The 17,596-nt window shown below is 41.8% G+C and overlaps 1 protein-coding gene across 2 annotated transcripts in view; it reads left to right on the top strand.

Moving 5' to 3' along the window:
* Nucleotides 1–17,596, top strand: part of PDK3 (pyruvate dehydrogenase kinase 3) — a 57,895-nt gene that overhangs the window by 17,223 nt on the left and 23,076 nt on the right. For both annotated transcript variants that reach the window (XM_045855943.1, XM_045855942.1), the window contains exons 2-5: nt 2,773–2,914; nt 6,549–6,620; nt 11,559–11,743; nt 14,094–14,183. In XM_045855943.1, the coding sequence (XP_045711899.1) occupies nt 2,773–2,914; nt 6,549–6,620; nt 11,559–11,743; nt 14,094–14,183 (489 nt within the window). The remainder of the gene's footprint in view (nt 1–2,772; nt 2,915–6,548; nt 6,621–11,558; nt 11,744–14,093; nt 14,184–17,596) is intronic.

Genomic DNA, 17,596 nt, shown 5'->3' with positions numbered 1-17,596 from the left:
GCTTACTTATTAGAGAGAGAAGGGAGGGAGAAAGAGAGGGACAGAAATATCAATGTGTGAGAGATCACATTGATGCCTCTCACACACCCCCTAACTGGGGATCTGGTCCAAAATTCAGGCATGTGCCCTGACTGGGAATTGAACTAGCAACCTTTTGGTTTGCAGGCCAGCACCCAGTCCACTGAGCCACACCTGCCAGGGCTGTTTTTATTTTATAGATGGTGATATTGAGGTTTAGAAGTGTAATGACACTTATCCATGCTCATAAAGCTAGTGGGTACTGGAGTCAGGATACAAACTCAAGTCTACTGCTAGCACTTAATCTTGGCTTTATTTTTCTGCAGGACCGCAGTCTCATATCTGAACTCTGATGTGTAACAAGCTCTAAAAATGGAAGTATTTTTTCATACCTTTGGTGGCAAAACATACCTTTGTGTGGTAAAAGCCTATCCAACCTGATTTGAGGTCATGGTCTTTATCCTGCTCTGTGTAAATGTGCACAGATTTCACTGCAGCTATGTTGTGTCTGTATAATAGATCATATTACACAATGGATGTACATAATCCTTTTTACTTTCCTAAAATCTGACAACCTTTATATTCCAAAACCATCTAGCCCTGAGGGTTTCCAGAACAGATGTGGACCTGGCCTCCCCTTGCCACCTGGAGCCTGCCAGCCCACTGTCATTTCTCATCGTTCTCCCTCTTCACCCTACCCATGTGCTTCTAATTTGATGCTCCAAATATGCCATGGACACGGAAATTTAAGCATGTAAACTTCCCCTACCCAAAAAGTCAACGAATTTTTTCCTGAGTTCATACTGATACTCCCAGTTCTGATTCATCACCACAAGGTTCTTTCTCTTCTTCCCCATTCTCTAAGTTACTCTTCCTATGGGGACAATGTCAACTTTTTTTTTTTAACTTAAAAAATTAAATTCCTTTTGGAGATCCAGGATGGTGGCAGAGTATGTGGAAGTAGCTATATTCACCTCCTCCCAGGACCAAACTAAACTTCCAACTAAGTTATAGAACAATCAACCTGAATACCGACCAAAGACTAGCTGAACCAGAAGTCTTATAACCAAGGTTTTACAGAAGGAGTCATATAGGGAGTGGTAGGAAGGGTGGAGACATGAAAAGATCTGGCCTGGCTCCCAAGGGTGGTAGCTGACATTGAGAAGGGATATCTCAGTTGCAAAGGTTCCCCCTAAGAAGCATGGGGTCTCAACCCCAAGCCGGGCTCTATAGCAGAGAGCACCAGAGCTGGGAAGAGGTACCCACATAACATCTGGACGTGAAAAGCAGCAGGGATTCTCTCCCCAGGGAGAGGCAGAAGTCTGCTAGCAACACAGGTGCCCTCTTAAAAGGCCAGCACACAAAATCTTGTTCTCAGCTACTTACCCTGGGCTCCTAGCAAGGTGGGGGCAGAGCAGACTAGAGTCTCGTGGGGAAAGAGGTGAAGGGATAGCTGCCAGGATCCCTGTGCTGAGTCCCTGTCCCACACTGCAGACCCCATCTTTCTTGGATGGAACACTCCCCTCAGTGGCACTGGCCTAGGGGAATGCAATAGCTCTACCCTGCCGACTCCCTGTGGCACCACCTTTGTCACACTGGGAAGAATGAGGAGAGTGTGGAGGAGTGGATTGTTAGGTGAGCTTCCCTGTCTCTCGGCCTGGGCCAGAGGTTGCCCATTTCTGAGCAACCTCTCCAGGGAATATGGAGTGGCAGGAAGGCCTATCCAGTGTGAGCAACTTGGGAGGGACCCATAAGTATCACAGAGGACAGAAGAGGGACTGATAGTTATTGAACACTTGCTCTTTGTCAGACTCCACACACATCGTCACAGTCTTGACAAAAACTGAAGTTTCATCCCACTTTACAGATAAAGGCAGCTGAAACCTAGAGAGGTTAAGAAACTTACCAATGGTGTCCCAACACCAAAATGGAGGAGATTGGGCTGGAGCACATTTCTGTCCCCAAAGCTCATGTCCTTTCTGTCAGGTTTAGAGTAGGGCTGGGGTTTTGGGGGAGGGTCAATCATGAATCCACTCAGGGAAGGGGCTCAGGTTTCCTCTTTCAGGTGACCGGGTACCTTTTTCTCACTGTGTCCTGGTTAGGTAAATTTGATGTACAGCCAGCTCAGAGCAAACAACAGAAGACTCCCTGACATCTGTCTTTAGAGTCATGCAGTGTCTGGCCCTTTCAGACATGCCATGGTAGGTCACTCTGCTCCCGAGAGCACCTGTGGTCTGGTTTCTTTGGTACACCCTGAGTCCTGTGTCTCAGGCAGAAATGGGGCCTGTGGCTGCTTCCCCGAGTGGCAGAGTGGTGCCCAAAGAAACACATTAGATGAAAATCCTGGTGCATAGCAGGTGAATATTTATGGAATGAATGGATCTGTTGCCTTCCAGAAACTCCTCTGAACAGGCATGGATTTGTATGTTCTCCTACTTTTGTGCTTGGCAGTTTTCCCACGGGGAAAACAAATTCAGATTATATCCCAGGTTCCTTTTAGATCGAAACTGGAGATGCTAGGAAGAGATTTGTGTTAAGGAAAAAGAAACTGCTTTCAAGATGGCCTCTTGGAATAAATGTTCTTTTGCTATTCTAATTATTTCCTTAAGCTTGCTATTTCAGAGGATAAAAATTTAACTAGAGGTTGCTGGATTATTTAATTTTCTCTTCCCGACCAGTAACTGCTACCATGGGAGCATTCATTATTCCATCTGTTAGATTGTAAATCCTGGTACTTTTTTCGTCTCTGAATAGGGAGAGACAATGCGTGTGAGAAGACTTCATACATGTTTCTACGGAAGGAGCTTCCTGTGCGCCTGGCTAACACCATGAGAGAAGTTAACCTTCTGCCAGATAATTTACTTAACCGCCCTTCGGTGGGATTGGTCCAGAGTTGGTAAGTACATGACGTGACATCAAAGGGGTCTTCCCATGATGCTCTGAACATTTGGCGTTGGGATCATTCTCCCTAAAAATGCACGCACTGCATGTGTGGGAATGAGTCACGTGGGATAATTGGGATTTCCGGGCAATTAAGATTGTTTTTAACTGACAATTCAAAATTTTTTTAATGAAAATACTTCTACCTTGCTGGCGTAGCTCAGTGGATTGAGCGCGGGCCACGAACCAAAGTCTCACAGGTTCGATTCCCAATCAGGGTACAAGCCTGGGTTGCAGGCCATGACCCCCAGCAACTGCACATTGATGTTTCTCTCTCTCTCTCTTTCTCCCTCCCTTCCCTCTCTGAAAATAAATAAATAAAATCTTAAAAAAAAAAAGAAAATACTTCTAAACCATATCAGACACTTTGTTGACTTTGCAAATTTTAGTTTTCTGTTTATAAATGGGATGGCTCATTTTTTTAAAAAAGGGCAAGTGCAGAAAAGTGGAGAGGGATAGCAGTGCAGTGACCCATGGGAGCAGGTCTACAATCTTTTAGGTGGGGCATCTTGCTTCTGTCACGTCTCAGCCACGCTCCTTCTGTTTTCCTTTTAAAGAAGTTCCTTGAAGCCAGTACTTCTTTTAGAACAAAGTCAGTCATTTAAAGGGACCTCGGACTGGAAAACCATCAGTACCTGCTATGCTGCATTTGCCCTGTGAAAAGTATGAAAAATCCTCACAAGTATAACTTAAAGTTTAATCAGGTATAGCTCTGATGCTTAAAGCCTGCGTTATTTAATTGAGGAAGTTGAATTTGTGAGTAAACTACCGACTAGGTAAACGGGGTGAGGCTGATGAGTGGTAGGATGTCAGAGAGTTGGTGTATTTTTAGAAAGGGATTTGCATAAACACAAGAAACATTTACAGGTCTCCTCTGTGTTATAAAAACAAGGTGGCAGGTACTGGAAAAAAGCTGGAGGAGTTCGGGAGGCCAGACGCAAAGAGTGCTGCCAGGCCAGGACAGAGGAAGTGCTGTGGGAGAAGTGCCAGCTGCGGTTTTGCACTGCCCCTCGATGAGTGGCTGGAAATGACAGGGTCAGGGAGAGCATCTTAGGGGAAGGGAATGACGTGGAACAGATAGGAGGAGGATGGAACTGTTCATGAACTTGCACTTAGAGGGTCAGTGGAGACCAGGCTACTGAAAGAGAATGGCCATTCAGTAGTCATTCCTCAGTAATACAGGGATGAGTCAAAGTAGGTTTCAGTTGTTGGTATGGAAAATAATACAATAATTAATAATAATACAAGCATAAACTGTTTTGCCTGCTCACAACTCTAAACCTACTTTTGCCCACCCCTGCACGTTTTATACTAAATTCTTAGGGCTGAGAGTGAATTGTTTGAGATACACACTGGTGGGTGGTTTTAGAGACACATTGTGCCGTCCCTGGCCCAGACAGTCAGTAGTAGCTCCTCGCTGTGGGAGTCAGAGGGGTCCTGAGAGACCCCGGAGAGATGATGACCATGGTTTTGATCTCATAGTTAGTTGCTTTCTACCCTAAGTTCATAGCTTGTTTTAGAAGGAGCGGCATGTACTTGTTTGCATGAGATTTCTTTAATTGCTTCAAGGCCACAGTTAGAGATTTCCAAAAGAAAGTATATAAGCACTATCTCAGGCTACCATGGTGGGGCTCTAGGCAGTCTAGATGACTTTCAAGTGCCCTAGTCCTGGTGGCAGTAACAGTCAGACATTTACTATCACTTATGTAAAAGTGACTTCAGAGTCTTCACAGTGAATTGCTGGCAAAGTACAGATGCAAATGACTGTGTTGACTCTTTTTTGTGTCTCCTCACCATGGCCATTCCAAACACACACACATCATTTCTTCCTTTTCTTTTCTTAAGCATTCCATTGTGAAATAATTTCCTGCTTAACAGAAGGGTTTACAAGACTAGTGGCAAGAATTCCCATTACGAACCTTCATGCAGATTGACTGATTGTTGGCATTTGGCAACATTTGTTCTACCATTCTCATTCATATTCTGTCTGTCTGTATGTGTGAGTTACACACACACACACACACGGTACATACACATATGCTTTTTCTCCCTGAACCATTGCATTAATGGTAGACGTTGTGCTTCTTTACATTGTGCTTAATTTAGTAGGTATCTCCTTAGAATGACTCGTAGAAAACCACAGTATGATGATCAAATTTGAGAATTTAACACTGATCCAGTAATTTTCTAATATGTAGAACTTGTTCTCATTTCCCTAATTGTCCTAATGTCTAATAGTGTTTTCTTTTTTGTTGTGCCCCCCTCCCAATTCAAGAATCCAGTGCAAGATCATGCATTCTGTTTTGTTGTCATTTCCTTTTCCCTCTTAAAAGCGACCTTGCAGGGTGGTTTGACCTGATGACTTTAGCAATATCTAATCCATAGCCTTATCTTCCCAGAGACTTTGAAAAATATATAGCCAGAGATGAACATACTTTAGTATTACGCAGTGTCACAAAGTGTAAGTGAGGCTGATTAACAAAACGTCATTTCTATGTATGTGCTCAACAGTCAGTTTTAATTGCTTAAGTACCCTCATCCTCTATCAAAGCTGGCTAGTAGGATTAGTGTAATTATTTGCTAGAAATCATTAGAATAATAAGAGAGATCTTTCAGGACATGTTAATACCCAGAGCAGAGATCACCTCTGAGTAACTGAAATCTCTGAATCCCTGCGGGATCTAGCAGGTCCTGTCTGGATGTAGGAGCTCCAGTAGCATGCCTCTCTGGGTCCCATTTTTCCGTGTTCTCTAGCTCTTTATGTTGAACACATTATTTCTTACACTGGCCCTGATTGAGATATGGAGCTATTCTTAATCCCAAAGCTGTTTCGGAGGGGTTAAGAGAGTTTAACTGTGAGAAGCTACCTTCTTTATTTCTAGCTTCTAAGTTCTTAGTGCACACTTCAGTATCACACATGTGCTTCTTGTCATTTATATGCACTTTTTTTCATATAACTATAGAGTTGGTTTGTCCATTAGGATATGTTTGTAAGTAGTAGAAAATCAAACTACATATGGCTTAAACAATTGATTGCCTTGCGTAACTGTAAGATCCAGCCATAGGATGAGCTTTTGGTGTTGGTTGGATTCAGAGATTCATGAGCTCATCAAGGTACTGCTTTCCATGGTGTTGGCTTCCTTTTTAGGCTGGACTTCCTCCTGGTGACAGAGTAGCTGCAGCAGTTCCAGGCTTCACGTCCACATAGCAAGCCGCACAAAAACAGAGCAAGTTGGTTTCTCTCCCAGAGACCTCTGCCAAGTCTTTTGTCTTATTTCTCTGGTTTGAATTGAGACATTATGCCCATGCCTGAGCCAATCCCTGTGTTCAGGGATATGCGACACAGTAACAGGCTTAGACATGGACCATCAGCCTAATGAGGAATTAGTGACAGGAGAAATGGGATTACCCAGAGAAAAGTCGGGACACCCCGGAGTTTTGTGTGGCATCAGCTGCTCCTGAAGCACTTGGGCTGCATGAGGGGAGGGGAGGGGATGTTACCTGAGTGGAAATTTGGGGTACTGTAAGGAAGGGGGAAAGGAGAAATGGGTGTTGCATAGATAGTCGACACATTAACTGTTCTTTTTCAGGTATATGCAGAGCTTCCTTGAACTTTTGGATTATGAAAATAAGAGCCCCGAGGATCCAAAGGTCTTGGATAAGTAAGTATGTTACCAGACTCATGTGAAAGTAAAATGATCTAGGTAAAAAACGGTTTAGTAAATGAAGCTCATGTCAGTAAGAACCAAGCAGTATGATTTGGACTAAGATATTAGGTTTCAGTGACACAACATTACACTTGTTTTAAAAAAATGGAGTTAAGAATTTAAGAGTACAAAATGAATAATGACACTTAAATCGTGGTTCATGATCTAATTCTTTAAAAACGTTTTTTAATTGAATCTATTGGGGTGACCTCATTTAATAAAATTATACAGGTTTCAGGTGTACAGTTCTATAGTACAGCATCTGTATAGTGCATTGTGGGTTCACCAGCCACAGTCAAGTCTCCATCTCTCACCATATATTGACCTCCTTTACTCTTTATGACCTCCCCCAGCCCCTCCCCTCTGGTAACCAGCACACTGTTGTCTGTGTCGGAGTTTTTCTTCGTTTGTTTTTCTTGTTTGTTCAGTTGTTGACTTCAGTTTTATATCCCACATATGAGTGAAATCATATGGTTCTTGACTTTCTCCATCTGACTTATTTCGCTTAGCATGCTGTGATCTAACCATTCTTAATACTTTTTGCTCACGGGGAACTGGTGTGGACCCTCACTCTGAATGTTGCAGTAATTGTTCCACCTAGTGGTCGTTTTAAGAATGCAGTGGTCTCTGTATATGCGTGAATCTGCCTACTCAGTCCTTCACAGTATTTTGTAAACACTTGTTTATTTAGACTTACAAATTCTTTACTTTTACAGCTTAAAACAATCCAGATACAAATTGCATACAGTTAACTAACTAGGCTATTTGTGACCATGATGACATTTTTTATCTTGTTATTGCATTAGGACACCTCTTAAAATTTTCATGCAGCTTGTTTAAAGTTAGTAATCCTTACCACTGATGACGTTCTCGCATTATGGATTGCTACCTTAAATCTGAGTTGCTGGCATTTTACAAAGACATGCACTCGAGATATTAATTGTATCATTCATTGAGACCTGTGTTCCAAAATTACTACTTCCTGGTTGTGGTAATTAACTCCCATAGACAGTTCAAAGTTTTGCTTGATGAATTAGATTTACAAACTGTAGTCTGCTCTATTACATATAGATAAAGTGATTTAATAATGTGTGATGGAGGAGAGATGTTTGAAATTGTTCACTGAAAGCTTTTCAAACTTTTTTTGCGTAATACTGAAACTTCCACAAATGCTTTAGTTATCTTTTGCACAAAGAATTTTACATATGACAGCCTAACCTCCGTCGTCTCACCCCCGGGTCCCCCAGTACTCTGCCAGTGCACTGTCCTTTGCAGATCTGTCCTGCAGCCTTCTAAACCTGTTACTCTTGCTCGCTCTTCCTTGTTCATCTCGTTAGCCGCTGGAGGAAGGACCAATGCAAAGCTGAAATCTTTTCCTCTAAGATCAGGACCAAGACAAGGATGTCCCCTCTTGCCCCTCCTCTTCCTCGTAAGGACTGGAAGTCCTTCCCTTTACCTCTCCATTGCCTTCTGATTAATTGGTGAGAGCTCTCTGAATTCTGGATTTGCTCAGCGCCCTTTTCATCCACTGCACCAATAAGCTATTACATAATCTTTTCAGTCCCTTATAGTTAAAAAAAAATTGTTTTTCAAAGGAATATTACATTTGAACTGAGAAACACAATAATGGTTTTACTTCAGAGAAGCAGGAGAAAGTGTGCTTTTTCTATGACAGCCTGAGCTCCAATGCAGCCATTCTGTAGGAAGACTGCTAAATTCTCAAGCTGATGGGAAATATTTCTGTTTCTCATTTTCATTTAACCAGAAAACATGAACCTTAGCTCCGAGCATGGATTTTTTCCCCCAAGAGAAATTAAGTTCCTTTCCACATTACTTTCTTCCTTCCTGGTTCACATACACAGGGGTGCATGCATATGGCAAGTCTGTTGTGTTGAGGAATTTCTTTCTAAGTGGAAACCTGGTCCACACAATTGTGAGACTGAAAACCTTAAATATAGGTGTTCCATGAAAAATAAACCTAGAGAAACCTAGAGAACCACCACGTTATCTGAGACCTTAGCTCGAGGCACTGAACCCAGGCCTCTCAATTCACAGACAAGAACACTGAGGTCACAGGTGTAAGCTGACTTGCCCAAGATCATCACATTAGTAGCAGGGCTGGCCCTGGAAATTACATTTCCTTCCCCTTACAGCATTGTTCTTTACAACGCACCATACTGCCGGAACTGCTGGCTTGAGCCATGAGTAGTGAGATCAGGTTTACATGTAAAATTACATGTAAATTAAATTAGAATATAAGAGGAAAAAAATCTTTGTCTGTTTTCCATTTTGCTAGGTGTTTTGTGTAATGAATCTGTGAAGCGTGGGAGGGAGTCACTAGGTCAGAGCTCCAGATACAGCATTTCCCTTACTATCAGCTCTTGCTGTTATTTAAGGTTTTGAAATTAAATGAATCAAAGCCAGAAGCTTTGTTTTCTCAGAAGTCACTAGCAAGTAACAGTGTGTTTGGCTGACATCCTAAAAATTAGGACTGGCCCCTGTGTAGCTTCACATTTTAGGATCCAAGTTTGTGGAAGTATGTGATATTGAATTTCTGCTGTGTGGTTCCCAGAGTCCTGCGTCAGTTTCTGGAACAGGTTGTCCATCTGATGCGATTTATAGAGACGAGCCTGCTTTGTGCACTACCGAGCACTGCAGCCAGTGTGCACAAGATTGTGATGATAGTAGCTCTCAGCGAGTTTTGATAACTTGCTCAGGTTCATGCAGCTAGTTCGTTAGGACTGTTGGGATTTTAGAAGCCTGGGGCTCATGGCGAAGGAAGGAGTGAAGGTGAATCATTTTTACTCATAGTAGCGGCCTTTTTTGTTCAGTGAGAGGTTATATAGAAGTCTCGGGCAGGGAAATCATTTTTTTTTTATTAACTTTTTTCTTTGTTTTTTTCTTCTTTTAAATTATTTATTTATTTTTAGAGAGTCAGGGCAGGGAGATAGAGAGAGAGAGAAACATCAATGTGCGGTTGCTGGGGGTTATGGCCTGCAACCCAGGCATGTACCCTGGCTGGGAATCGAACCTGCTACACTTTGATTCACAGCCCACGCTCAATCCACTGAGCTACGCCAGCCAGGGTGGAAATCATTTAAGTAAAGTGAAAGTAGCTTGGAGGAGAAGCACATTTATATAATGATAACGTTTAGAAGAGCCACCAAAGATTGGGGAAGTAGTCTGAGAATTGAACTGTGGAGGCAAGTCTTCTCCCCTCAGATAACGTAAGGCACTTCTCTACCACAATGAATTGTTTCACTTTAGTGCTATTTAATTTATGACCAAGTTGGAATGAGCATTATTACAAAGGGCATATTGACCATCATAAAATTTCTTGTGAGTAATTATGACCTCCTAATTTCAGAGTTGATTTATTCACCTTTGCTGTCTTTGTGTGCATTTGTTACAGACATAGTTCATCATTGGGGGAAAAAGGCTACCCAGATAAGTAAAAAGAAAATCACTCCACATTTCTACTGCCAGGGGCCAACCACTGTTAACATTTCCTCCCATCCCTACTTTGAACTAGGCATACATATTTCTCTAAGTATAAAATGTTTTTTACAAAAATAACCATGTCCACATTACAGATCTACACCATTATTCATAGTTTCATAATGTCCATCTACAAGTAAGTCATGGGATTTGAACTCTTTATTATTGGGTTTTAGAATGGTTTGTAGTGTTTTTGTGACTATGAACAGTGCTCTGAAGAACAGTTCTTAAAAAACAGCTGTTGCATTGATTTAATTTGTTTTTCTTTTATTATTTGTGAATGTGAAGTTTTTGGCATTTGCATTTCCCCTGGTAAATTTCCCTTTGACACTAGATTCCTTGCCTAGTTTTCCGTTAGGATGCTCACCTTTCTATGAAGGATAATACGCTTGCAAATAGACTTTTCCCAGTTTCCACTTTGTTTTTTGACAGAATTGCTGAAATCCCACCTGGTCATATAATTTGTTCCTGTGTGGTTTCTGCTTTTGCTATTAAGCCTAGAACAGCCTTCCTTACTTGAAGGTCATATACTCACTCACCTGATTTTCTTTTGTCTTTTCTGTGATTTTGCCCTTTTGCGTTTAAATCTCTTAACCCACTTTTTGGCTAACACTTGAAATTGGGTTGTGACTTAAATTTTCAGCCAGCTGCCCCAACTAATTTGATTGTTTCCCTGCTGACTTGCAATGTCGTTTTATTGACATGCTCAATTTTTATACACACGTACTCACCCTTGGTCCCGGTTCTGAGTTTTTTGTTTGCCTCCATTGACTTGTCTTTCTCTTTTTAGTTATTTACCATCCTTAATATATTTTCCCTCTGCATCTTTACAATAATATACTGTAATGCTCAAATATGGGTGTTTTAATTGCCTTTATTCTCTCTACATTTCATCATTATGTTTTAACTGCTATGAGAAATATATTTCAAAATTTTACTCTTCAGAAGTTTCACATTATTTATTCATGGATGCTATTGCATTCAGGCTCCATAATAAATCTTCCGAAATGTTTTTTGAATTGTCCTCATGTCATCAGAAGAAATAATATGCTCTGCAATTCTTTATTCAGCAAATATTTATAGAACCTGCATTCTGTGTAATCACTTGTCCAACAAGTCAGTGGATTCCTTAAAAAGGTATTTGACCATTTTTTTTTCTTTCCTGGAACCATTTACTTTTTGTGTTTCTCAAAGAAGAATTTCTGTAGGAAGTTGCAAGCAAAAACTTGGGTAACGCTTCAGTTTCACACGAGTTCTTCCTTGTAACCTGGAATGATTATGTCATCTCTGCCTATGAAAATACCAGAAGCTAAGTAGTCCAGAGATGGAGCTGGGAAGGTTATGCATCAGCCATGAGATATAAACACTGACCACTTTTGTTTCCCTCCCACACAGCTTTCTACAAGTTCTGATTAAAATCAGAAACAGACACAATGATGTGGTTCCTACAATGGCACAAGGAGTGATTGAATACAAGGAGAAGTTTGGGTTCGATCCATTCATTAGCAGTAACATACAGTATTTTCTGGATCGCTTCTATACCAACCGCATCTCCTTCCGCATGCTTATTAACCAGCACAGTAAGTTGGGGTTTTGGCCCAGGTTTGAAGTCATAACCAGAGTGATTTCTTCCAAATGTTTTCCTGTTACAGGTCTGCATTTCCATCTGTAGAAATTTCATTCCTAGTTCAGTTTTTTTTTTCTAAGTAAATCTTATCTAGTAAAAAGCTGGTCATTAGTATTCTTTGTTGAAAGAAATCCTTGAAAGGCTCTTTGGTTCTCCTGTTGGAGACCTGGCCACTGTTGGCCTTTAAGCATTTGCTGTTACATTCCTGGTGAGGGCGAAGGTCCAGCTTTAATGGCAGCTGCATTCATCTCCAAATACTTTCATGTGTCTCTGAGAGAAAGTTCTAGTCTTCATCCAGGATGTTAGGTAGTTTCCCTTCTGGGAATATTGGCATATTGACAATATGAGCAATTGATCCTTAATGTCACAGTGATCAGTGAAATCAGATTAAGCGAAGTGTCAAACCATAATCTTGTCTTGAGAGTTTTAATCCACTGTTGAGGCTGATGAGCAGATAAGAAAAACAAAACTAAAATTCTTGCCACAAAAAAATATTTTGGCTTATTTTCAGCATTGTCTCTTAGCCTGATTTCATAATTCTTATGAAAAAGCATCCAGACTTCTAGAGTCTAAATCATCCTCTTCGCTGATCAGAAAATGGAAAACGCACCTTTATTTTACTAATTTTATTTATTTGTATAAATGAATGTTATACAATTATTAAATGTGGATTGGTCCTAAATGTCTATCTTTTAAAAATAGAACTGTATCTGCTGTATACCTGAAACTAATAGTTTCAAGCAAAACATATAACTCTTTAAAACTGTAGTCAAAGCATTATCAGGCCAATGATGTGACAATAAAGGTAATTTGGTATTAAACAAAGAAATGTATGACAATTTACAGGAAATCTGAAGGGAAAAAAAGAGAACGAAATACTAGTCAACTAAACTACTTAGATAATAGTTTCTTTCTGAGCTAAATATGTGTGTCTGCATATATACGTGCGTGTTTCTAGAGCGCTGACTAAGCTTGTCACTTCTGGTTTTCTTTCACGGAATCAGTTAGAACTTTGCCTATTGACCTAGTGTCCATATTCATCACTTTTTATAATTTAAAATCTCCCCTATTTTATTTATGCTTTCTCCTTTCGTGAAATCTAAGTTATTTCCAATGTTTGTTTGATTTAAAAGTAAGTACACCAAAAAAAATAAATATTTACAGGGTCTGGCAGAAGTAAGGCCTGCTTGAGTGTGGTTGGTAAGGTAATAATATGGGTGTGATAATTTATAGTTTTTAATGTGAATATTTCACCTAAGATGTCACATGGTGTGCTTGAGTGTGATATGGTTATGTTATAGAATTACATGCTTAGGATTTGGTAATAAAAGATTTCATAAAGAACAAATGGACAGTGACCAGAGGGGAGGGGGTTAACCGGGGAAAGAAGGGGAAGGGGCAAGCAAAGAAACACGAATAGAGGGCTCCTGGACATGAACAGTAGGGGGAATTGACTGTGGGAGTGGGGGGCGGGGTAGAGGAGAGCAACGCGGGGGGAAGGCGGGACAACTGTAACTGAACAACAATAAGAATTTCAAATAAAAGATTCTGCAGTAAAAACGAGGCATTATTTGTGCCAGACCCTGTATCTATGTATACCTATGAACACTTGAATTCAGATTGCTTTTTCCTTTGGGGCTCCTTTTGGCTTTTATTTGCAAGTACAATTGTGCTAATCTTTTGTATTGTGAAAGCATTTGTACTTTTGAAGATACTTGAACAGCTATCATTTGTGTACACTACATCGAAAAAAAATCTCCACGATGGAGGCGTTTGACATGTTCACAGTGAAGACATTTCCCAAGGCTGGCCTAATGCTGCAGATTGTGTTTTCTAACTATTTAGTGAATGTTGGATTAAATGTCTGCAGTAGTACTAAGAAGGTGGGTAAACCTGGCTAAGGATGAAAGGAAGTTTTTTCATCCACGTCACACTGGGTCGGGAAGAAAGGGTTGGACACCTGGCACGTGTCACTGCTTTGGGACCTGCTAAGTGCAACTGGCAGGTCTTAAAGCACATCCTTTGTCCTTTGTTGTTCCTTTGTTGTGTATACAGGGCGAGGCAAAACTAGTTTTACAGTCCATTGTGTGGCAAATAACACAGTAATAAATGATAGTATAAGAATAAACTGTGTTTCATGTACTTGCAGCTGTAGACCTTTTGCCCCACCCTGTTTTCTATTACTTTAAGTCACTGGATGCTAAAGTGATTCTTACAAATATGGGAATCCTCTGTATTTCTCTGCCTGACCATCCCGGCTGGCTTTGTTTGTAATCTCTCCCTTCCCTTTTGTGTTTGTTTAGCACTTCTCTTTGGTGGTGACACTAATCCTGCTCATCCTAAACACATTGGAAGTATTGATCCCACCTGCAATGTCGCTGATGTCGTGAAAGGTAAGGAGACCACTGTAATGTTAGTGGCTGCAGTTCAAATAGGATTGCGGTGCAATCAGGGTAGCTTGGTGATAGGGTGATGTTGCTGAGTTGTTTGCTGAGTCTTCAGGCCAGTCTGGGCCCAAGCTACTTAATTCAAATAGGAAATGTTCTTTCTAGGCAGTGCAGGAAAAGATGCGTAATTTGTAACGCTCGAAATGGGAGTTTCTACTTCACTGACTAGGGTTTTACTTGTAGTTCTGTCTTAAACCATATACATTTCCCAGCTTAAGTAAGATTCTAAGTTTTGATTGCCACTATTATGTGAACATTTTAGAGAAGGCTTGTTATAAAATTTGGCTGAATACACATGTTAGTAAAATTTAAACAGCTTTCTGATGTGCACCCTAGGCTTTAGAACCTACGTGCATGTGTGCTTCATGGGGCCACTGGACATCGAGCTAGACACTGTCCCAGTCGCCTTGGGATAGGACAGAGCCCTAGAGCCTGAAGTCCCCAGTACCTGGGCACTTTGAATATGAACAGCAGTTTCCTTTTTTTTCCCACTTAAGGTAGACAGTAGCTTCAGAAAGCCTTCCTGGTTGTAAAGGGACCACCAGGTTTCTGGACCTTTCCTTCTTCAGTTTTCTTCAATATTATGGTTCTCTGTGCAGCCTCCCATCCCCAAACTGCCCCTTGCCAAGTTTACTCGTGTCTCTCCTATCATGGCCCTCATCTCCTTCCTCCAAACACACACTTTCAGGTTCTCATGAGCACAGCTCCTGGTCTTCGTTAAGGATCTTTGTTGCTCTCAGTTTTTCTGAACTGCGTCGCTAAGTCAGTAGGAGGCAGAAGAGGGCCTTGTCTGGCTTGTAAGGCCCCGAAGCCCACCTCAAGCAGAGTGGCCTTTGCTGCCAGACTCAGAGGGCCAAGGGAGGCGGCCCGGCATGTGCAGCCTTCCCCCGGAGGAACAGGCCACACCTGCAGCAGCCATAGCTAAGGAAAATCTGTGCTATTTCTTTACTATGGGCATTTGGTTTTTATTTTTTTTCTTTTAATCTTAACACAAGGATTTTTTTTTTATTATTGATTTTGGGAGGGGAGAGAGAAAGAGACATCAATGTGAGAGAGAACCATCGATCAGTTGCCTCCCATATGCAGCCCGACCTGGGATCGAACCTAGTACGTAGGTGTATGCCCTGACCAGGGATCAAACCCCCAACCTTTTGGTGTTTGGGATGATGCTACAACCAACTGAGCTTACCTGGCCAGGGTTACTTGGGGCATTTTTAAACCCAGGGAGGGGGACCCAGGCCTGCGGGCCCTCACTCAGCCTACACTTGCCAAGCTGTCCTTGCCTCTGTTTAATTAGGAAACATTTTCTCTATTTCAGTTATCAGATGGCAGGCCCAGCCTCAGCTCCCTAAGACTCCTATAGGTTGCTTTCTTACAAGATAACCCTGTGGTTGATCATGACTTCTGCAGACCCCCACTGAGGGAGGGGAGTGGGACTGGTCTTGTCATAGTTATATGTTCATTAGACCCTAGCCCAGTGGCTGTTACGAATCAGAAAGCCAGGTTCAGAGAGTTGACTGCCCCGAGAAAGAAAGTCACACATTCATAGTGCAAAAGTGCATTATTATATACTGCGTGTGTGCCTTTTCTCCTGAACTGTGGGCAATTTGAGGTCAGGGTTTGTATCTTATACTTGTTTTGTAACTTATGTAGAACTGAGTATATGCCTGTTAGATGGTCAATAAGTATTCCTTGGTTTGATAAACTTGAAACCTTTTGAGAATTTACTCTACGATTCACCCATATAAAGTGTACAGTTCAGTGGCTTTTAGAGTATTCCGCATTGTGCAGCCAGGGGCACAATCCAATTTGAGAACACTTTCATCACCACAAAAAGAAACCCCCTTCCATACCCCTTAGCTGTCACTACCCACTCCCCCTCTCCCCGGCACTAGGAAACCACTAATCTACTCTCTGTAGCTATAGATTTTCCTATTCTGGACAGTTAATAGGAATGGAATCATCCAGTATGTGGTCTTTTGTGTCTGGCTTCTTTCACTTAGCATAAGTTTTCAAGGATCATCCTTGTTGTTGCATGCATTAGTACTTCATTCTTTTGATAGCTGTATAATATTCCATCAAATGGATAGACTACATTTTGTGTATTTTATGTAACATTTGTGTATTTATCAGCTGATGGACAGTTCAGTTAGCTGGGCGACTTCGGACATGTTATGTAACCTCTGTGAACCTCAGTTTCTTCATCTGTAACCGTGGTCCTATATTGTAGGGTGAAATGAGTTAATATATGTAGCGCTCCTAAAGCAGTGCTAGGACCCAGTCAGGGCCATAGACAAGCTTACTAGCAGTAGTCCTTGGCCATCACACAAGTTGTGTGGCTTCTCATTTATACAAGCAATTTTAACCACAAGTCAGTACAACTAGGTAAGTGACAGCGGGTTCTAGGCAACCGCTAGCCCTTGCATAGAACAGCGGAATGAGTGGTGCTAAAGTGAGTCAGGCGTTGGCAAGGGTGGGGAGGAACCTGTTTCAACTGGACTCAAGGAGAAAAGAATCTGTTTTGCAGCATTTAATGTCAGTACCGCTCTTATTGGACTTGGTACCTATTACCTGGCCTTGGCATGAGCTGTACTTCTTAAAAAATTTTTTTTTCCTGCTACTTATTCCAGAAAGAGGGAAAGGGAGGAGAAAGAGAGGGAGAGAAACATCAATATGAGAGGGAGAGACATCAATTGGTTGACTCTCATGCACCCCCAATTGGGGACTGAACCTGCAACCCAGGCATGCGCCCTGACCAGAAATCAACTCAGTGACCTTTCACCTTGTAACAAGGCCCAACCCACTGAACTACACTGGCCAGGGCCGTGAGCTATACTTCTGTTGATCCATCTAACTGGGAAGTAAAGATCCAAAGGTTTAGAATTACTCTTACCCACGTTTGCATTGCCCCTTTTAGGGACAGAAATGTTGTACCAAAAACTCGCTGAGGATCATGTGCAAAACAGTTCAGTGAATATTTCAAAGGAAAAAAATTGGAAGTTTATGCCCACTGTCTGCCTCACAGCTCCCTGCTTTCTTTGTCCTTTGCCAGATCCCCGCCTCCTCTCTCCGCCCTCTTCCTGGGCTTGTTCACAAGCCTTCTCACCACTCTCTCTCTGGCCCCCTTTGAGTTTTAACCAGTGAGACCACTATTGTCCGGTGAACAAAGTTTACTCCATCCTCTCACTTAATCATTCCTATCACGCGTGCGGCATAACTTAAAGCCTGGCTCCCTGGGGAGGCTATGTCCAATAGGAGTCATCCTCAGGTCCCTCTGCCACTCGGAACGCCACTTCCCCCAACACATACGTGTGCATTCATACTCCTACCCCCACGCTGTTGGGGTGTGGAGGAAGGAC

Source organism: Phyllostomus hastatus, unplaced genomic scaffold, assembly GCF_019186645.2.
Source record: "Phyllostomus hastatus isolate PE091 unplaced genomic scaffold, TTU_PhHast_1.1 phas_scaffold_12, whole genome shotgun sequence".
In the NCBI taxonomy this organism is placed as follows: domain Eukaryota; kingdom Metazoa; phylum Chordata; class Mammalia; order Chiroptera; family Phyllostomidae; genus Phyllostomus; species Phyllostomus hastatus.
This window is presented reverse-complemented; position numbering and strand designations above follow the sequence as displayed.